Genomic DNA, 22,282 nt, shown 5'->3' with positions numbered 1-22,282 from the left:
GCTTGTGGAGAGCTAAGTGTGAACTGGGCCAGGCACAGAAGAGGTAGGCAGGGGTAAGACCAGAAGTGGGGACGTCCTCTGAGCCCAGGCTGCTGAGCAGTCCTAGACGGCACCTCTGCCCTGCTGGCTCCTGTACCTCTCAGCCCCCGAGAATGTAACAGAATCAGCCCACGGTGACTAGCCAGGTGGGGTCTGGTTTTCCACAGCCTGCCAGTCCCATTACTGGCTGGGACTTTAGGCTGTATGTGCCCAACAACTATGGTCTGCTGAGGGCAGGAGACAAGTGGGGCGGGTTCCTAGGCTGGAACAGGCAGCATCTCATGACAGCCTACAGAGCAATTCACACGCCACAGGACTCAGTCATTCAGCTTTATTTCAGTGCTGGTTTTTGGTTCCCTAAGAGCTGCACGAGTGCTAGGTCTCACCACGTGACTGGGGGCCCCTTGGGAACTGGGTACTATGGGCAGGATGCCCCTGAAAAGAACTGAAGTTGGAGGAATCATACTTAATACCTCTGGGGAAGGCCCAGGCTAAGGATGAGGGCAAGGACCAGTCCCAGTGCCCCCTGGGGGGAGAAGCTTGGGCACAAACTCCCAGTGGCCCTGCAAGGCTATCATCCCTGGATCTTGCTGGAGTGGGCAATCTCCTGGGCCAGGGTTCTTCTAGCTTGTTTCTCACTGTACCTAATCAGGGGGCCTAACTGCATTAACAGGCAGCCAGAACCTGCCTGCCAAAATGCCTGTAACCTACACTGCTCTTCAGATTGTGGCCAAGAGAGGGCCCCCGCTTGGGAACTGCTTGGCCCTGAGAGTGAGCAGAGGCTCAGAGAATACATAGCACAAAGGTTACAGTCCCTGGCCTCTTCCCATTGCTGGAGACAATTTAAGACTGAAGGGAAGATGAGAGGAGGGGCCAGCCCTCTACCCTGGCTCATCTGCTTCTGGCTATGCTCCTACAAGGAAAGTGGTAACAGCCTGAAACCCATGGTACCAGGGCCTACCCTGTGTCCACAATCCTCAGTAAGCCCTTCTGCCCACCCATCCACCCGTTCAGCCAGCCTGGGCAGACACAGAGCAGAAGCAGCCTGAAGCCCTGAAGCAGGCTTAAGCACAAGTTCTTGGCAGGAATCCCTGCCAGGGTTCCAGGCATAGATCCTGTTCTACCAGCCTCCAGGGCCTAGGGCTTGGCACCTTAGGATTTGAGCATCAGTGTGTTCCTATGGTTGGAACCCACACCAGCTAGCTCATCCAGAACTAGCCTCATTTTGCCATCTTTGAGACAGGGTGCTGGCCCCAAGCCTATTCATCTAGACTGGACAACTGTAAAGGGTTCAAAGCCCAGATGTTTTAAGAGCTGGGGTGGAGCTCAAGCAGGGGAGCCCATGTGCCCTGCTCTGGGATGACAGCTGCAAAGGACCATTTCAGGGGAAGGGCAGAGGGGACGAAAGAGTAGGTGGGGCATGTATGTGCAGGCAAAGGGCTGGAGGAGTGGTGGCCTAGGACAGAAGCACCAGGAAGCCTCTTCTGGCTCAGCACCAGGCTCCCCCAGGGATATCCCCATCTGAGGGGTCTGGCCCCAGACTAGGCAAAGGCTCAGCCTGCTCAGTTTTGGGGGTGGGGGCGGGCACTGCTGGCAAGATGGGCACTGTGGTTCTACAGTAATATAATAACCTTCTACTACCTGTGCTGAAGACGACAGAACATAAAATCCCAATACAGTAACACCATCCTAATGCCGCCCCCTTCCCTACCTCTGAGTGATGGAGGGAAAAGGAGAGAGAGATCCTTGGAAAAATCAGCATAAAACTTGGATCAGCTCAGGAGTAAGGGTCAAAACCCCCCAAATCAACTTGTGGGGCTAGGGGAAGGCCTGGTCTGTCACAGCCCTGGAAATGAATGGAGAGTGCAGGTCTGCCCTCTGGTGGACAGCTGCCACGCAGCTGGTTCTACAGAGGAAGGGCTGTCTGCATGGGGAAAGCAAGGGACACACAAAGCCACAAGCTCTGAAATAGAGCAGGTACAGGCCCCCAAACAGGACCTGGCCCACTCCTCAATGCATGTGCCCAGGCCCAGTGGCTGTAAACCCGAAACACAGTCTTAGAGAGCTGCCTACGGCTGTAAACAAAGGCCCACCTGGCCGTGCAGGGGGCTGAGGGTAGAGATGCCTGGAGCTGCTGCATGCTCAGCCTGCTGCCCAGCCCGGAACCCAGTGGGAAAGACTTCCCTGGCTAAGAGCAAGTGACAGGTCAGTTTTAAGTAAGTTCTGTTCTCTCACAGAAGAAACAAACCCAAAAGGGAAAAAACTTTTAACAAGGTCCATGAAGCTTCATATCCTTAAGGCGTTCGTTATCAGAGCAGCAGGGGACAGCAGGGTCCTGCCTGCGCAGGAGCCCTCTAGGCGGAGTGCAGTGGGATAACAAACTTGCAGCCAAAGGGCGAGTGGTAGTTGATGCCCACCTCCTGGAAGACCTGCTGGGGAATGCCAATGTCGCACAAATAGATACGGCCTGCGTGTTCCCCCAGTGGCAAAGGCAGGCCCAGTGCCAGTGACCATTTGGCATCAATGCCCTGTTCGACTTCATGCACAGGAGGGTCTATGCTGAGTACTGGTGCCCGGTTCTGGTTGGCCCAGGCCACAGCAGCCTTGTACCAGGGTTGATCCCGCAGGAAGACATTCTCAGGGCAATCCAGGCAGTTGATGACCAGGTCCACAGGGCTAGTGGGCAGATCTGCAGGTGGAAAGAGTGCCATCTGAAAATCCCTATAAGCAGAGAGCAGCCCAGGCTGGGACTAGGCCCCAGGTCGTCCCAAGGGTATCTTTGTTTTCCAGACACCACTCCGATGCCTCTCCAAAGGCTGGCCTTCTTAAAGCTGGGCCAGGGCACAGGCCCTAGAGTTGCAAGCTGGCTGGGCTGAGTGCTAGAGACCAAGTTGCATGTCAGCCCAGCAGACCACTGCCCTCCTGGAGTTCTCAGGATGAACCACTGTCCTGCTCAGTGTGCAGAGCTTCTCGGCACAAAGCCCTCACCTCCTCTGCCTTCTCAGGCACGCCTCTGTATATCCAACTAATGCCCTGGGCACCTTATGGACCTCTGGGAAGGCAGAGTCCGCTGTCAAGGTGGCTGTCACAGGGAAGCCCCACTCAGGCCCAGCAAAAACAGGAACTGATTGCTATCTGCTGACTGACCCAAGAAGGGTGAGCAGGTGAGAGCATGCTTATTCTATTCCAGTGGGCCTACTCATTCTACTCTAGCAAGCCTGTCCTCTCTCGTACTCATTATCTCATAGGAATGGGTCCCCCACTCAGCCCAACCTTAATTAAGAATTAAGAGAGAACCTATTACTATTCTCTCAGGCTCCTCTGCTGCTAAGAGGTTAAACTGAGAATAGCAGAAATGAGACCAAACTTAATCGTCGTTCAGACTCGTGTCCGGGAGCAGCTGGGATAGGAAGACCTTTGGGCAGCAAGAGGAAGAACTGCCTAGAAGGGGGCATCATGTTAAAAATTACAAGAAGGGGAACCCACACCAGGCCCCCTTCCCAGCTCTCAGCCTAGAGTAATATCATTTCTCAGCTAGAGACTCACAACTTCCCTGCTTAGAATGTGCCGTCGGGGGGAGTCCCTGTGGGTGATGAGGCTCTCAAGAGTGTGAGTGGCATCCTATCTTCTGTGTGCCCACAGGAGCCTGGCCTGAGACTTAGGAGACAAAGGTTCTGGTCCAGGCTTTGCCCTTGACTCACCATCTGACCTCTGGTGAAGTCCTTTCTCTGGGCCATATTTGCTCTTCTCCAATTCTTCCCCCTGCCATTCTCATTTAAACCCATTCCAGTCAGACTCTGTCCCTACCACTCCACTTGAAGCTACACTCTTCAAGCTCACCAGGAGCCTCCACAGAGATGCTAAATCCAGTGGTCAATTCCGTCTTCTTTTGACCTTAACCTAGAGCGTGGCTTGCTGATACAGCTGATGACATGCTCCTTTCTTCACTTGGCTTTCAGCTACCATACTCTCCTGGTTTTCTTTCTCCCTCACTGACCATTCCAGTCCCATCTCCTTGGTTAGGCTCTTTACTCCCTGACTTCTAAATAAAGAGCTCAGTTTTCCAACTTCTGTATCTACTCTCTTCCTATGTGACAGCATATCCAGGCTCCTCATGGCTTAAATATTCCCTATGGCTTGTAACTCTAGGCTGAATCCTTTCACTTCAGATTCATATAACTCCTTCCCTATCAACATTTCCACCTGCATATCCAATAGGTGCCTCAAGCTGAGCTTCCGCTGTTCCTCCCCAAACCTTCTCCATCAAGCTTTCCCATCTTAGTGATCGCACCTCAGTTACTGAGGCCAAAAACCTTGGAGCCATTCCCAAGTCTCTTTCTCCCACCCCCATACATCCAATCTGTGGATTCTATCTCCATAACTGATTTAGAAACCTTCACCACCTCTGGCACTACCACTCTGTCTTAGCCACCATAATCTCTCTCTCCCATAATCACAATAGCACCCTGACACCTCTGTGTACTCCTTTGTGTAGTCTACTCTCAAATAGCACCCAAAATGATCATCTGGAACCTAAATTTGATTATATCATTTCCCTGCTTGTTCCTTCAATGACTGCCCATCTCACCAGAGTAAAAGCCCAAATCCTTGTGGTCATCCCCAAGGCCCATCATGACCTGACCCTGAAATGTCCAAGTCTCCTAACTCTCTACCCAGTCCTCCAACATGCCTCCTTTCCCTGCTTTACTTTTATTCATATCTCTTACTACAACTACACAAGTATGTTACATACTGTTTGTTTCTCCTAACCAGAATATAAGCTCCACGGAAGAATGGATTTTAAAATATCTGTTGCCATATCCCTAGCATCAGGAAGAGTGCCTGTTCAACGAATATTTGTGGAATGGACCAGTGGGTCCCCAGCTTTTCATCTGAGTAGTGGGAGAGAGAGAAGAGTAAGGGGATGGAAAGTAGTAAATTACTGTTCTAAGACTCCTTAGAGGCAGAGCACCATCCTTACACACATGGTGCCTTTCCACCTGTCACCACTGGGTGGCATGACGAGACCATCAAACTGCTAAGGAGGGAGGAGGCCTTCAGCCCAGCCCTGCAAAAGTGCTCACCTTTGAGGCTAGACACTTGTTGGCCTTGGGTCTTGCTGAAGAGCGACAGCTCGTTGGTGATAGATTCCAACATCTTGACAAAATTAGGCAGGAAAAGGATGACCTGGACATCATGGTTGGCTAGGTGCCTTCCACAGCTGATACCCTGAGCCCCCTTCACATGAGGTCCACACAGTAGAGCCACTGTAGGCCTCTGGTGAACATTTTTGGGATTCAATCTGGAAAAGAAGGTGAAGAAGCAGTATCAGCTACAGACTTGCCAATCCCTTGCACCCTATATCAGACAATTGCCTGTAGCACCTACTGGTCTCAGATCTCTTACCCACTGCTCACCAAGTCCGAGGCTCCAGAGGGGGATGAAATCCACTGCAGGCCAGGTCTATAGGGTGGCATTCCCGTTGTCCCAAACCCCAGCCTCACGTCACTGCTGGGTCCTCCCACTAAGTGGTTCACCCAGATCCTGCGCTACACAACACTGTTGCCAGAACACTGCTTTGCTGACCCATGAACACTCAGTAGTTCCTCTTCAGCCTTCTCTGCTCTTCTTCCCCAACGACGTGTCTGCTTCACTCCGGCAGGGCTGGTCTCATTCTCTCCTGCACTTGTAAGGCTCTTTCCTGCTTATGCTCAAACTACAGCCCCTGCCCAGAAAGCCTTTCACATTCCAAACTGTGACCCGCCTTTTCTTAGAGATCTAGCTCAAGGCTTACCTCTGCTGGGATTACGCTGGCTCATGCCTTTACCTCTCCTCAACTCCTAATAAGCTCACAGCAAGTACCATAGCCCTCAATTCTCCTCAATCAGTTGCCAATCCAAGTTCTCTTTACTGAGCTTAGTAGCTTACTGAAGCTAATGAAAGCAATGCTGCAGGCATTAACAGTACCTATTTCATAAGATGCTGTGTGGATACTGGATGCCCAGCACTTAGCAGTGCCTAACAAAAAGAAGGTACTCAATCAGTGCTGACCATGGAGGAGGCAGCAGCTAAGGGTTACCTGGCCTCCTATGCTAGCAGCTGCCTTGGATGAAGTAGTCACTTCCAGTTTTCTGCTATTCAAAACTCAGACTCCTTTGGACTCAGAGAAGTCACAAATAAGGAGATAAAGAGGATTAGCCCTGGAGCTGTGCCGAACTCATAGGCAGCACAGCTGGCTCACGGGGTGGCAAGGCAGGGAGGAGATGGACGGCAGGGCCATAGGTCCCTGCCTAGTGGCGGAGCAATGATTGTCACTTACCGGTTTCCCAAAGGGAGAAAGATGACAAGATGTTGTCAACAAACTAAGAGGAGCTTCATAACTGCCCCCATTCCCAGACACATTTTGGAGAATTTAACAATCTACTCTACCTTCTAGACACCAAACCATTCGCCTTTCCATTTCTGCATTTAGAGGAAATATGATGAGAACTGCTCCCTTCAGAGGATGCTGCAGAGTTGTGGAATCTGACTCACTTTGTTCCCTAAAAGGGTTCTTCCTCTCAGGGAGAATCTGTCCCACCCCCAATCAAAAGAAGCAGAGCACAGCATTCACACACCCAGCGGCAAGGCAAAGAGTATATGGGCACTGGAAATGGACCTATGTGGATTAGAGGCCTGGCTGGACTGTGTACCAGCAGTATCATGTGGGCAAGTCCCTCAGTTCTCTGAGCCACAGTGTTCTCATCCAAAATCACAGGGCTATTATGTAGCTTTGAGGTGAAGTTATGAGGACCACATTAAATTATGCTGTGAAAGCACCGTGGAACACTGCATGGCACTTGATATACATTAAACTTCAAGATTACTAACTACAGGTCTGATTTCTCAACATCAGCAACTGCTACAAAGGACAGGAGATAGACCTTTGGACAGTTCAGACACTAAGAGAAAAGACTGGCACAAGAATAGCCAGCCCCGAGAAGCTGGCTAGAGAGGAGTGTGATTTGTTAAGGACATTCAGCTCCTGCCCCAAAACTACTGTTCCTGGGAAGCCACTTAATGGTCTCAAAGTGCCCCCAACAGCGGCTCTGGGAGGAGGTGCAGGAGACACCAGACCCACGGGCCTGATGCTCTTTCAGAGGGTACCTCACACTACCTCTTCCTATAGGCATTTCCCTGGCTCTTCCCTGGGACAGGAGAGCCCAAAGATCTAACAGCTAGGAAGCAGGCCTAAATCAAGGGACAAGGAAAAACTAACACTCCAACCCCCAACTCAAATAGGATGAGGGAGATGGAAATCTTACATCTGGGTTGGACTAAGCCTGCTTGAATCAAGATCACTTCAGAATCAGGAGATGCCTTCCATCCAAACACATTATCAGGCCCAGAGAATGAAAAGAGGCTGGAGTGAGGAGCTACAGGATTTATCTGCAATATCAGTTTTCTGGCAAGGACTCCCAAACACCATGGCTGGAAGCACAAGCCAAGGACCAGGTTCCATTTTGCAAACAGGGAAGGTGCCCTGTAGGAAGCAACATCCTATCATGTGAGGCTTTGCATCTGTGAGTGCTGCTCAGGGAAAAGAGGCTTTCCTTGCCCCACTGAACCCAGATCTGCCCTGCTCCTTGGAAGCCACCTCCCCACTCCAGACACCAGTCTCCCACAAGGTTGCCCACATCCTCCTCTTTACTGACAAAGCCAATAGGCACTTGTCAACTCTAATTTTGATTGATCTCTCAGCAGTACCACTGCCAGCCATTCCTTTTGACTTCAAATACTATTTCCTTGGTTCTTACACGCTACCCTCTTGGTTTCTTACCTCTCTTGCTTTCTTCTTCATCCCCCTAACTGTGCCCTACATGCCGATGTTCCCCAGAATCCCACCCTAGGCTCTTTCTTTTCACACCTTCTCAGATGATCTCATCTACTCTTACACCATCTACAAGCTGACAACTCTCAAATCTCTAGCATCAGCTCAGACCCTTTTCTGAACTTCAGATCTTTTTTTTCTCTTTTTTTTTTTTTTTCTGAGATGGAGTCTTGCTCTTGTTGCCCAGGCTGGAGTGCAGTGGTGTGATCTCGGCTCACTGCGACCTTCTCCTCCCAGGTTCAAGCAATTCTCCTGCCTCAGCCTCCTTAGTAGCTGGGATTATAGGCACCTGCCACCACGCCTAGCTAGTTTTTATATTTTTAGTAGAGACAGTGTTTCACCATGTTGGCCAGGCTGGTTTTGAACTCCTGACCTCAAGTGATCTGCCCACCTTGGCCTCCCGAAGTGCAGGGATTACAGGCGTGAGCCACCACGCCTGGCCTAAATTTCAGATCCTTATAGCTAAGAGACTATTTGGATATCTTACAGGTATTCCAAACTCAACACATCCAAAACAAAACCCACCATCTCTCTCAAACCTGCTCTTCTTCCCATGTTTCCTATCACAGTGAATGTGTACCATCATCCAATCAGATGTCCAGGCTAGAAAGCCTGAAGTTCACTGATTTCTGACACTATACTTTCCATCACCTCTAAAATCCATTCAATTACCTTGCCCTGCTGAATTTACCTTAACAACAACAACAACAACAAACCCTCATCTGTCCACTTCTCTTTCTTTTTTTAAGAGACAAGGTCATATAAAAAAAAAAAAAAAGAGAAAGAGAGACAGACAAGGTCTCACTATGTTGCCCAGGCTGGCCTCAAACTCCTGGGCTCAAGCAATCCTCCCACCCCAGCCTCTGGAGTAGCTGGGATATAGGCATGCATCACCAAACCTATTTGTACACTTTTCTGATCCCTGCTTCCCTAGTTGGGCCACCATCATTTGGGCCCTGGCTCAGTTTTCTAAGTGTTGCAATTTTCTACCTGATCTCACTGCCTTCAGTCTTGCCTCCACTGAATCTACTGTCCTCATTGTAGCTAAAAATCATCTTTTTAAAACACAAGACTAACCATGTCATAGCTCTACTGAAATTTCTTCAGCAGCTCCCTATCACTCAGCTATACTGAGGCCCTACTTTCCAGCGACAGAGTGACTTACAGATTGCCAACAATTCCATGGTCTCTCGATTCTCTCTGCCCTTGGCACATGCTACTCCCTGTACTTAGAATACCTTCTTCTTGGCCAGGTGCGATGGCTCACACCTGTAATTCCAGCACTTTGGGAGGCAGAGGCGTGCAGATTACCTGAGGCCAAAAGTCTGGGACCAGCCTGGACAACATGGCGAAACCCTGTCTCTATCAAAAACACAAAAAAATTAGCCGTGCATGGTGGCACATGCCTGCAGTCTCAGCTACTTCGTAAGGCTGAGGTGGGAGAATCGACCAACCTCGGGAGGTGGAAGTTGCAGTGAGCTGAGATTGTGCCACTGTGCTCCAGCCTGGGTGACAGAGTGAGAAGCTATCTCAACAACAAAAAAAGAATGCCTTCCTCTTTCTTGCTTGCCCCTGCTAATCACCCCTTGTTCATCAGGGCTCAGCTTGGATGCCACTGCTCCAGAAGGTTGACTGGTTTCTCCAGCCTGCGGCAATAATATGGCTTACTGGAGAATTTTGTTTCCTCTATCACAGCACTAGACTTTCTAGAGACCTCACTGGGCTACTGGAGGAAAGGTGCAGTATTTTATTCTTCGTGTCCCCAGTGTCTAGCAGAAGGTCTGGCACCTGGTATCAGTCTGTCCACAAATAAGGCACTGCCCTTGGTATATAAGCCTAAGGGGTAGGTGGGAAGGTGCCAAACTCCAGCTCCCCTACTCAGTTGTCAGTGTGGTTCTGGAAGCTCTCAGATATGGAGACTGATTTGCATCCCAGCCACGTAAAGTAAATGATGAGTGCCAAAGGCCAGGTCTCTGAAGGTTCCTAGAAGGAAGGCTTCTGATAGTTAGCAGGAGTCTCAGGCCAGATGGCGGCTATCAGGAAACAGACGGTCAAAAGGCAGTTTGCCAGAAGAAGAATGAGGACATCTAGGAGATGGGTCTGAGGAGGGGCAAAGAAACCTCGCAGCATCCAGGAAAGTGACTTCAGAGAGATACTCCCATCAGATGGGCAGAAAACTGCCTAATGAACTCATCTGTGTGTATGGGAGGCACTGTGGTGGTAGCCAAGCAGAGCATCCTCACTCCACATTGAGTCCCTGCCAGTTTACAGGCATTTACCTGTTGGGTCCTCCGAGGAGGGTCAGTGCCATCTGACTGGCACACACACCTGTCATCTCCAGTCTCCGCTCCAGGGTCAACCCATGCTTCTCAGCCACGGACAACAGCTTTTTATGCAGCTCATAGGAAACACTTGGGACAACCAGGCCAGAGTCTGCAGTTCAAAGGGAGAAGAGAAAGATAAAGTGACTACAGAAACCAGGTCCAAACTGGGTATACTCTATCGAAGATTCTGCAAATGCCAACATTTTACCATGGACCACCCTCTGGCCCATCCTCTTCATCTTCCGGGACTAAGGCACACTCTGAGTAGTGAATGGTGAACCAAGTAACAACTTGTTCCAGGTCACCACAGAGTGGGGACAAACTTAAGCTCCCTTAGCAGTTTAGCTTTAGACGACGAAGGCCAAATCTACCAGGATATATTTAGTGCTATCGAGACCAGCACACAGCCAGTAATAGCATATCAGGCACAAGAGAAGAAAACATGATTTTCCCAAAGTGGGGGAAATGCCATCTTGGGCAGTAGGGTTTCCTCACAAGCAGGCGCCTTGTCCTTCCTGAGACGTGGAACAGACACAGACACTAGCTAACCCTGATGGCCCTCTGGTCCCTGCTGTTCTCCTCAACTCTAGGGCAGAAGGACTTGTTCCATCTGCTTCCCTCTTCCTCTTCCTTCTCTCTTCTATTTACCCTTCCTCTTTGATTAAGAAACTCAGCTAGCAAAGTTGTTTTCTCAAATAATTTGTCATTTTCTCCCCATCTGAGTTGGGTGTAACCCAATACTCACAAAACAGGGAAGGAGTACAAGTTAAGTAAGCTATGGCTGACTTTAAGCTACTTTCACCATTAAAAAAGGGCAACTTTTACAAAAGTTGGGGAGAATTAGTCACTGAAAGTACACTATGGAAAATACTTGGCTTTTCAAGGCTCAAAGCCAATATCTACAGCAGCTGATGTATGTGAATAAATCCATAATATTATTATATGCACCAGTGTCAACATACTAGGAAAGAAACAGCAAACCCAAAAATTGTGATGTGCAATGGACAGCTCTTACCTTGACAACCAAGGTATTGTTCCCTCCAAGAAGCCAATGCTGTCTTACAAATGCCAAAGCCACTGGGCTGAGCAGCAGACCCTTTCCCAAAGAGCCCCATTTGGCTTCACTGGCCAATGGACCAACAAATGCAGATTCTAATTAGCAAGTCATTGTGGGACTGCATGTTGCTAGCTTTGTCCAGCTAGATCAGATACCTTTTTAGATCCTGTGTCCTCAATTATACGGGACTGTCAACTGCCTGAGGTAAGGAAATTAATCTTTTACTTCTTCAACCTTCACCTTTTCAACTTGTTCCATGTACACTTATCAACAAAGCTGAGTTCTTATCAGGTACTCAGACATACAAATGATGCAAAACTAGTGCCATTTCTGGTCTGGTCTAACTCTAAGGTAGAAGAGTTAGGGAATAAAAGTTAATAAATTTTTCAGTACATTTATCTCACTGCATCGTTCCAGAGTCCTGTCTAGAAAAATCTGTTTTCTTCACTGGTCATGTCAGGAGAAATCTCTTGAGGTTCTATCAGGTCCAGTTCTACCTGCATAGATTCTTAAAACCACACAGAATGAGGCTATAGCTTCATGTTTTAGCAACAGGAAACGAAGCACAAAGACTGAACCTATAGGACCCAGGTCTGTATCCTCTCGGGGAAGGCAGAATAATAATGTCATGTAATGATGAGGATAAAAAATGTCTAACATATCAAATAAACACTATCCTGTTGGCTAACTGAGCCACTCTACCTGTCCAAATCCTATTCCAGGGCTAGGGAGAGGCAACAAACAATGCCATTAGGAGCACTGAGTCTCTCCTCTCACCTCTTTCTGAAATGTCAGTCATTGGTATCTCAGGTGCCAGTGCTGGCGGCTGCAGCCTGACCTTGCATGTCAACAGCTGATTAAAACAGCCATTTTTATGGCCTGCTTCAGACACGCACATATTATCAGAACTAATTAGGCTGAACAATTTCCAAAAGTCCTAAGCCACTAACAACTCAAACCTATCAGACAAGTCACGCACCTGACTACTTCAAACACCCTCTTTACCTGGAGAGTCACGCAAGGCAGAGCTTTCACTCGTCTATGCATTCCTTCACCTATTTTTCAGAACTCTTTCTGTTAGATGTGAAATGGGTCAGGGCAGTGAGTCTTGGGCCTGCTACTCCACAAATCAAGCATTCTTTCTGGGTCTGGCTCTTGTGCTATGTGTATAGGCAAGCAGCCCCTCCCCTGCCCCCTCATTCTGAGGGTTCTCTGGGAGCAGGCAGAAGCATTTTCTGCTAGCTGTCCCCTCACAGTCTTTAACAGTACAAAACTTAAGTACAGGAGAGTACAAAAAATGGTACAGGAGAGGAGACACCGGCTGGCTAGATGCTGCTGCTAGAAGCTGTGAGTCGCTTACCATCTCCTCACTTATCTGTGTTGGGGGAAGGGGCACTGTTGGTGAATCAGCATATTTTTGCAGCCTAGGGAAAGACAAAGCCAGGAGCCTTTCTGCTTAGAGTCTGGCAGTTACAAGGTCTAGAGCTCTACTCTGACTTTCCTCTGAAAGGAACATACAAACACCACAAAATGTTCCTTTTAAACGTTTATCCGCATAAGTCCAATGAGTTGGACTGGCTTATCAGAAACAGACCAAGGGAATAAAATAAATTCCAAAGGAAAGGAACCAAGAACATAGCGTGTAAATTGCAAACAGCAACACTGCTACTGCCAAACCCTGAACATGGGCCAAGTCTAATTATGTTTGAGTTGGAAGGTAGATCTTTATTGTTCAGGATTCAAGGCAGTAAAATCAGTTGGTAAGGTTTCTTTGAGCATTAATATGCATTTTATAGCTGCTGGTGAAACAAGAAAGGGAGAGATAATTATAACCAGTTCGTGACAAGCAGGGAACTTCTTAGGATCTGATTGACCTTAGGGTATCAAGGAAGACAACAAGTACACTCAGTACAGGCCAGGAAAGAAAACTCCTCCTTGTACACCTGCTTTCCACTGCAAGAGGCTGAGGCTGTCTCTTCGGACCATGGAACGCAGTGGTCCAGTATGCACGTGCCGGCTGCAGTCTGCCCCTTGTCAGGTCATCACTTTGGCACTGCTCATTCCAGCATACAGCATTTCAGGCCTTTCCCTCCCTTATGGACACATATGCATGTCCCCACTCCCCCCTACACAGACACCCTTCAGTACCATGTCCAAGGTTCCTATCTCCTTCAGACCTGCCCAGTCTTTCTGTTGTGTAACACGGCTCCCACAACAAAGTGTTATCTCAGATCTAACTCAATCCTCTCACTGATTGGCCCTTTAATTGGAAAGGCTGCATATGTCCCAAGTCTTATCAATAAGGAGCACAGCTCATTTACAGGCATGGGATTTCTCCAGGACTATGACTTCTGATTCTATTCTGTGGCAGTCACAAAACTGAGTGCTGATGTCACACTGGTTCCTTTAGGGATATAAATCCACTGGTAAATTTACACCCCCTGACCAGCAATGTACAGACAGTCCCTGGAGATCTACACTAAAGCTACCACAAACTGGTAGTAATGCAATTTAGTGTCAAGTGTTCTCTGAAGGAAGGGTTTGTTATAAGAAACCTAACTACACATTCACAATACTCTTTATTATGACCCACAAGACCTGCTGTGATCTGGCAACCTCTACCAGGTACCCAAGCTGCACCCCAGACACCTTGGCCACCTTCTGGTTCCTAAATTCTCCAAGTTCCTTCTGGCCTCAAGAGACAGTTCCCTTCACATGCTTTCTCTCTCCCAGCACTTTATTCTCTCTTCTGGGGCTCTATTCTCTCTTCCAATGCTATCCCTACACAGCGGGCTCCTCATCTGTCAGGTGTCAGAACGCTGCTTACTTCCCTTCATTGTATTCAATACATCTGACTCCACTCTTAAGTGGGAGTTGAACAATGCGAACACATGGACACAGGGAGGGGAACATCACACACTGGGGCCTGTCGGGGGGTGGGGGAGGGATAGCATTAAGAGAAATACCTAATGTAGATGACAGGTTGATGGGTGCAGCAAACCACCCATGGCATGTGTGTATACCTATGTAACAAACCTGCACATTCTGCACATGTATCTCAGAACTTACAGTATATATATATATAAATACATCTGACTCTTTCCCCACCTCTTCCCTTCCCCACTTACAACTAGACCACCCCCGTGTCCACACTGGACCTCATTCCTTCATACTGGAACAAGCTTTGAACTTTAAGAGGCAAAGAACCACTCAACAAGAAACTTACTAATTATGAAGGGAAACATTCTCTTTATGAGGAAGAAATCTGGTGGTCAACACCTTACCAAGTGGTCAGACAGCCCCAGTGATGGGACAATGAGATACAATGTACTCCCCGATGTGACGCCTTGAGAAAGACACAGCCCTACCAAAATCCTAGAAAACATGTTTAACATGAATCAGATAAAAGGGAAACAAACAATACATCAAAACTATGAGACATTCTGCAAATCAATTGGCCTAGATTCTTCACTAATATCAATATCACAAAGGACAACAAAAGTTGCAGGAACTGTTCTAGTTTAAAGGAAACAGAAGAGATATGACAGCTGAATGTAGTGTGCAATGGATGATTAAAAATACAGCTATAAAGGATATTACTGGGATAATTGGAAAGTTCTGCATACGGAGTATATTAGATAATACTTTTGTAATAATTTAAATTTTGCTGAGAGCAATCTTGTAGTGTGGTTGTGTAGAGCAATATATATATATCACACTGAATTTATGTGCTGTGGAAGTATTTAGGGATGAAATCTAATGATGAGCACAACTAAATCTCAAATGGTTCAGAAGTATGTGTGTGCTCATATGTATTTATTTTATATAAAACAAATGTGTCAAAATGTTAACTGGTGAATTTAAATGAGGGGTATATGGTTGTTCATTATACTATTCTAGTAATTTTTCTGTAAGCTTGAAATACTACTGAGGATAAAGAAAAATCTGTTGCCAAGGCTGCTACAGAACACAGTGTCTGCATATTAAAATGACCTCCCTAGTCCTTTCCAGACCTTTTTTTTTTTTTTTTTTAAAGACACAGTCTCTTTCTGTCACCCAGGCTGGAGTGCAGTGTCGCCATCTTGGTTTACTGCAACCTCCATCTCCTGGGTTCAAGTGATTCTCCTGCCTCAACCTCCCAAGTAGCTGGGACTACAGGCATGTGCCACAATGGATAGCTAATTTTTATATTTTTAGTAGAGACAGGGTTTCACCATGTTGGTCAGGCTGGTCTCAAACTCCTGACCTCAAGCGAGCTGTCTGCCTCAGCCTGATTGCTGAATTTCAAGAGGACGGTATAAACATAGACATCAAACTTCTTTCTCACTCTGTTTAGGCACCTGTGGCTCTGGAATGGCAAGAGGGCATATATTAGCAAAGCAGTCACATTAGCAGGGACCAGTGCATTTCTGGAATGACCAATGGGCAGTTTCATAAAAACTCAGATGTTGGGAGGCCAAGACGGGTGGATCACGAGGTCAGGAGATCGAGACCATCCTGGCTAACACCGTGAAACCCTGTCTCTACTAAAAAATACAAAACATATACAAAAAACTAGCCGGGCGAGGTGGCGGGCGCCTGTAGTCCCAGCTACTTGGGAGGCTGAGGCAGGAGAATGGCGTAAACCCGGGAGGCGGAGCTTGCAGTGAGCTGAGATCCGGCCACTGCACTCCAGCCTGGGCGATAGAGTGAGACTCCCTCTAAAAAAAAAAAAAAAAAAAAAAACTCAGATGTCAGGCTGTAATGCAGTAGGCTCCAGATACTCTAGCCCTTGGTTTGAGCTTAAACTCTTGGAAAACATGTAAGAAGCACAATGGTTCATTACTGGGCTAGGAGTCCAGCCAAAACACCTATCTTAACAGTACTGCTCTAAAACCTCATGAGATCACCAATGACCACAACCAAGCCCTTCAAGTCTGTGACAACCATCCACCCGATTACCCAGGCCCAGGAACTCTGAAGGATTCCAAGGTAAAGAAAAGGACTGATAAATTCTTCCACTTCTGGCACTGAAAGATCTGCTAGAGCCTGAGGTTCCCCAACTCAACCAAGTCACTGTTAAGTAAGTCTGCCTGCCGGAGACACAAATTCAGAAACTAGGCTCATTAGCTCTGTTCAGTGAAAAGTTGTGACACTTCATAGAGGAGCACAGGTTTATCCAGTGCAGGTGTTCTGTCCAGAACACCGCCCAGAATTTATTTCCTGATGTCTCCCAGTGGCTCTCCGTCAGAATGACATCCTTGTAGGCACCTGATCTAATCCATACACATACGGTCGGGGAATGAAGTTGGGGAGGGGGTTATGGGGAGACAAGGCAGGACCCTGCATGGGTTGGGTCTACGGGTGAGAAGGCAGTGAGATGCTGACCAGCTCCATGGTGGCAGACACTTGATTCTCTCAATGGGAAGAATTCTCTGCAAGAGTACAACAGCTGCCAAAGGAGACCTCATTACCTCCAGGGTAAAATTCTTCAGTGGCACTTCTAAACTCCAAGATTTATTTCTTCCTGAATTTCTTTTGAACACACATGCAAAAAAATCAAAACAGATTTCTTGACTACCTATTTTTGAGGAGATAAAAACACTGTTGGTCTTGAAAGCCTTAGACTACTCCTAGAGGGACTCTTGGTGACAAGAAGCAGAGGAAGGCAGCTACGGCTCAGAGGCAGGAATGGAATGCCAGCTGTGAAAGAGACAACTGCTAGCCTGGAATTTTCTGAAAGCCAAACTTGTCCTGAGAGCTAGATACATCTCCACTAAGACTCAAAGACTTAGCCATCCAGGGTGAGAAAAGCACAGTCACAAAGCAGCAGGAACAAATCACTTGTGACTTCACCAGCTGCCTCCCTTCCTAGCAGATACCAGAACTGCCTTTTCCAAAAGAAATGAGTATTGGTAAGAGGTGCTCGAGCTCAGACCAGAGCACCTCACTCAAGTTTAACTGGATCCTTTTTAAGACAATAAATAGGAACTCTAGTTCAGGTCATCCTCATATACTTGCTGTTCTCTAAATCTCAGCACACAGTATGGAGGTGGATCATCGTTCAGGCAAAGCTGCAGAGATGTCTGCACCAAGAGCACCCTACTGCCTCCCATCTGGGCTTTTACATACTTGAGGACAGAAGAGGCTGCACAGTAGAAAACAAATGGTGGAGGTTAAAAGAAGTCTACCCAAAAGGAAAGGCTCATGAATAGAGGATTTATTACAACAGAGGGAAGGAAGAATTCTAGTCATTTTAAAAAAAAGTTGAGATAGGATCTTGCTATGTTGCCCAGGCTGGTCTCGAACTCCTGGCCTCAAGCAATCCCCCAACCTGTACCTCCCGAGTTGCTGGGACCATAGGCACATACCATCACACCCTGGCTAATTTTTTATTTTTATTTTTTGTAGAGACGAGGTCTCATTATGTTGCTTAGGCTGGGCTCAAGCAAGCCAGCCTCCTGCCTCAGTCTCCCAAAGTGTTGGGATTACAGGTGTGAGCCACAGCAGCCGACTACACTTCTGTTATTAGTATATTTACATATTTGGTTTGGTTATACTCAGAGGCCCTAAGGTGACGAACTATGACTTACCCAGAGTATCTAAAACAGTGTCTGGCACATAGTAGGTATTCTACAAATGTTGATGCTTTGAAATAATCTTACTGAGGTGGCCTTTGCAAATTCACATTTGAAGTCAAATATTTACTGAATAATTACTACAAATTGGGTACTGTGCTAGCTACTTTTCCACATAATCTCATTTAATCCATAGTATTAGCCCACTTTATAGATAAGGAAACCAGCTCAGTAGCCTCTCTTTGGCTATACAACTTTTAACTTCTTATTAAAGCTCTTAATAACCAATAACTCCCACATCTCCCTATCCCTCATTGTAACAACTCTCGCCTTTGCTTTCTCTGGGCTCAGGCACAAAGCATTGTAGGAGGGGGGAAAAAAGCGGGGGGGGGGTCACAAAACCATGTAGGCTTGGCCCACTACAAATTCACGCAATCTAATGATAACTTGACTCACTGCCATTCTTCCTGCCTCATAGATTCAATACCTCCAAATCCTCCTGTTCACTCAACTCTATTTTCAATCATCATAGCCTATCAACTTGCCCTCTGTCGCTTCTCTCAAATCTTTGTGTTCCTTTCCATTCAATGGTCCAAATCCCTAGTATGTAAATTACATCATGAGCATGACTGGTCCTGCTCTGGTCTCTTCTCTCCCCTCTCGTTCCACCTAGAATCCTACCACAAGACCAGTCTTCCTAGAAGAGATTTGGTTCATGTCATTTTCCTATCCAAAAGCCTTCAGTTGTTCCCTATGACTACAGGACAAGGATAGCACTGGCACACAAGGCCCTCTGTGCTCTGGTCCAAAGCTGTATTTTAGTTCCTTCCAATCCCCAGCACAAACTCTCTGCCCTGGCCAAGCCAGCTAATGACCAGTCTCCCACACAGCCCTTTACTCATACTATTCACCTGCACCTGCCTAGCCTACCCACGAATATCCTCCTCTTTCTCTCTGCCTGGTGAAATCCTGCCCATGTTTCAAGGCTTCCATCATGAAGCCTTCCTTGATGCAACCTACAGGACCTCTCCTGCCTCTCAACACCTAGTAGCACTTAATGTCCACATTTTCACTGGACTCTGGGCATATATGGAATCTTTCCATCTCCTATTACATTTTCGTAACTTAAAGGCAAGCATGTCTTAGAGTCAGTTACATATAATAAACATAATAAACACAGTGTTTTGACTGACCCAAACTGTCTTAAAATATTTCCTTTAGAATATCATGAGTGTTAGGCCAGGCACGGTGGCTCATGCCTGTAATCCCAGCACTTTGGGAGGCCAAGGTGGGCAGATCACCTGAGATCAGGAATTCAAGACCAGCCTGGCCAAAATGGTGAAACCTCATCTCTACTAAAAATACAAAAATTTGCCAGGTGTGGTGGTGTGCGCCTGTAATCCCAGCTACATGGGAAGCTAAGGCAGGAGAATCACTTGAACTCAGGTGGTGGAGTTTGCAGGGAGCCGAGATCGCGCCACTGCACTCCAGCCTGGGTGACAGAGTGAGACTCCGTCTCAAAAAAAAAAAAAAAAAAAGATTCTTCTCTGAAGCCTTACCACTTTCCTAAGCAGTATTCTTTGGGGAGTTCTCACCACTGAACATAGAGTGCTCACACACATCTAGTGTTTTATATTTAAACTTAACACATGCACATAGAATCAGTCTTCAAAGAATTTCAAATTACAAGTCTGGATCCAGAAAGACCCTGGCCAATCCAGAGTGTGATCACTGGACACCATTATTTAGCAGGGCAGGGCCAAGCTAGAGAAATGTCTGATGATCCGTGACTGCTGGAGACAGAGGCCCTGCCAAAGAACCTGAAAGGACTTTCCAGAGAGAAAAAATTGGGGTTAAACAAAGAGCTAAATTTAGTTGCTTCCTGAATGTGTTTTCCCAATCAACAGACCTAAAACAACACTGTTCCCCATCACAACACACACAGCTGGCAAAGAGTACTGCCAAGAGGAGTATGAGCAATTAGTGAATAATAGCTTATGTACTTGGTTGATACCACTTAGCATGAAGTCAATATATAGGGCAGCAGCAGCAAGCTGTCAGAATCCTAAATCCCAAGCCATCACCAAATGAGTAATAAACATGTTCTTTTGCTACAGTGGGGATTAGTAGAAAAGTACTTGGTATTCTAGGATATGAATGCCACAAGGCCAGACTGTGGGAACTCTCCAAGTTACTCCAAGTTACTTCTGTAAACTGATGGTCTATTCCTGAGACAGTGCAGTACTAAAGAAAACACTACAGAGATATCCCTCAACTTAAAATGGGTGTTATCCCAATAAACCCATCGTAAATTGAAAATATCGAAGTTGAAAATGCATTTAATACACCTAACCTACAAAACAAACACCATAGTTCAGCCTAGCCTACCTTAAACCTGCCCAGACCACTTACATTAGCCTACAGTTGGACAAAATCATCTGGCAAAACAATACACTGTGGAATACTGGTTGTTTACTCTCATGACTGCATGGCTGACTACCGTGGCTCCTGCTGCTGCCCAGCATTGGAGAATATCATACCTGCATATTGCTAGCTCAGGAAAAGATGTAAGTTCATAATTTGAACTACAGTTTCTACTGAATAAGTATTGCTTTCACATCATCCTAGAGTCAAAAAATAAGTCTAACCATCGTAAGTTGGGGGATCATCTGTAGTCTATTTGCCATTAAACTGTCCTTCTCTTCTTATATTTTTGCTCATTTTTTATTCACATTTAGAAGAGAAAAGGAGATGTGATGGGTAAGGTTTTCGTGGTTTTTTTTTGAGACAGGGTCTGGCTCTGTCATCCAGGCTGGAGTACAGTGGCATGACTTTGGCTCATGGGCTCAAACGATGCTTCTACCTCAGCCTTCTGAGTAGCTGGGACTATAGACATGTGCCACCGTGCCCAGTTAATGTTTTCTATTTTTTTTTTGTAGAGACAGGGTCTCACTTTGTTGCCCAAGCTGGTCTTGAACTCCTGAGTTCAAGCAATCCTCCCACCTCGGCCTCCCAAAGTGCTGCGATTACAGGAGTGAGTCACTGCATCTGGCCAATGGAAAAGCCTTTACCAGCCGGGCGCGGTGGCTCACACCTGTAATCCCAGCACTTTGGGAGGCCAAGGCAGGCAGATCACTTGAGGCCAGGAGTTTGAGACCAGCCTGGCCAACACGGTGAAACTTCATCTCTACTAAAAATACAAAAATTAGCTAGGTATGGTGATCACGGCTACTCAGAAGGCTGAGGCAGGAGAATCGCTTGAACCCAGGAGGTAGAGGTTGCAGTGCGCTGAGAGCTAAGATCATGCCACTACACTCCAGCCTGGATGACAGAGCAAGACTGTCTTTTTTTTTAAAAAAAAAAAAAAAAAAGCCTTTACCTCTCTGGGCCTCATGTCCTCATCTGTAAAATGAGAAAATTATACTAGGTGATCAACTAACCTAACACTAACATTTTATGGTCTTAGACTGTTTCCCTATATAATCTAGTTTGCCTTTTTTCACCCAAACATTTGGATAGCAGATCCAATGGAGAAAGATCAATGGAGAAACTGCGTTGACTGACTGCCCCTCAGTGAAAACCTGCTTGAGGATTGTGCCTTGGAACTGGAACACAGAGAAAAAACCCCTGTAGAAGAAGCTGCTCAGTAAAATAACTGCCTGCTTGCTCTATTTCCAGCACAGACACTGCTTGGCAAAAGGGCTTCATTTTCACTCCTTGTCAATGTTAAGAACAAAGAGAAAAACCAGATGGCATAAAGTTGCTGGGCTTCTTCCCCCTCATTGAACCAGTGGGGTGCAAATGGTCACTACGTACCACAAGACGCCACACCCAAGTTTATGACTAAGGACCAGCACATGTGGTTTGTAGTACATTTATTGATAGGAAAACAGTTTTATATGACAGAACTTTTCACTTCAGTCATTAAAAACAAAACAGGTGTGAAGATCAAGTTGGGGAGCCAGAGTGTGCAGTAGGAAAAAATTTCTACCTCTGCTTTTGTCCACATTAGTAAATATTTTCTCAGGCTCTGTTAGATCTGAGAATCCTCCCTGATTCTCACTGTTATTCTCACTCTTAGCCACTTGACTCCAGGGCAGATCATAATCTTCCCAAGTTCAAAAAATCCTGAAGTGTAGGGCCGGGTGCAGTGGCTCATGCCTATAATCCCAGCACTTTGGGAGGCCAAGGCGGGTGGATCATGAGGTCAGGAGTTCAAGACCAGCCTGGCCAATATGGTGAACCCCATCTCTACTAAAAATACAAAAAAATTAGCTGGGCATGGTGGTCCCAGCTACTCGGGAGGTTGAGGCAGGAGAATCGCTTGAACCTGGGAGGTGGAGGTTGCAGTGAGCCAAGATCGCGCCATTGCACTCCAGCTGGGGCAACAGAGTGAGACTTCATCTCAAAAAAAAAAAAAAAAAAAAAAATTCCT

At 46.9% G+C, this 22,282-nt stretch overlaps 1 protein-coding gene across 2 annotated transcripts in view; it reads right to left on the bottom strand.

Moving 5' to 3' along the window:
• Window positions 1–356: 356 nt before the first annotated feature.
• Window positions 357–22,282, bottom strand: part of EDC3 (enhancer of mRNA decapping 3) — a 59,829-nt gene continuing 37,903 nt past the window's right edge. The window contains exons 5-7 of one of the 2 annotated variants that reach the window (XM_023196687.2): window positions 10,189–10,342; window positions 5,124–5,341; window positions 357–2,728 (exon numbers count right to left, since the gene is read on the bottom strand). In XM_023196687.2, coding sequence (XP_023052455.1) covers window positions 2,394–2,728; window positions 5,124–5,341; window positions 10,189–10,342 — 707 coding nt within the window. In that variant the 3' untranslated portion in view covers window positions 357–2,393. The remainder of the gene's footprint in view (window positions 2,729–5,123; window positions 5,342–10,188; window positions 10,343–22,282) is intronic. The other variant, XM_023196688.2, reaches the window with a different exon arrangement.

This window comes from Piliocolobus tephrosceles, chromosome 6 (genome assembly GCF_002776525.5).
Source record: "Piliocolobus tephrosceles isolate RC106 chromosome 6, ASM277652v3, whole genome shotgun sequence".
NCBI lineage: Eukaryota > Metazoa > Chordata > Mammalia > Primates > Cercopithecidae > Piliocolobus > Piliocolobus tephrosceles.
This window is presented reverse-complemented; position numbering and strand designations above follow the sequence as displayed.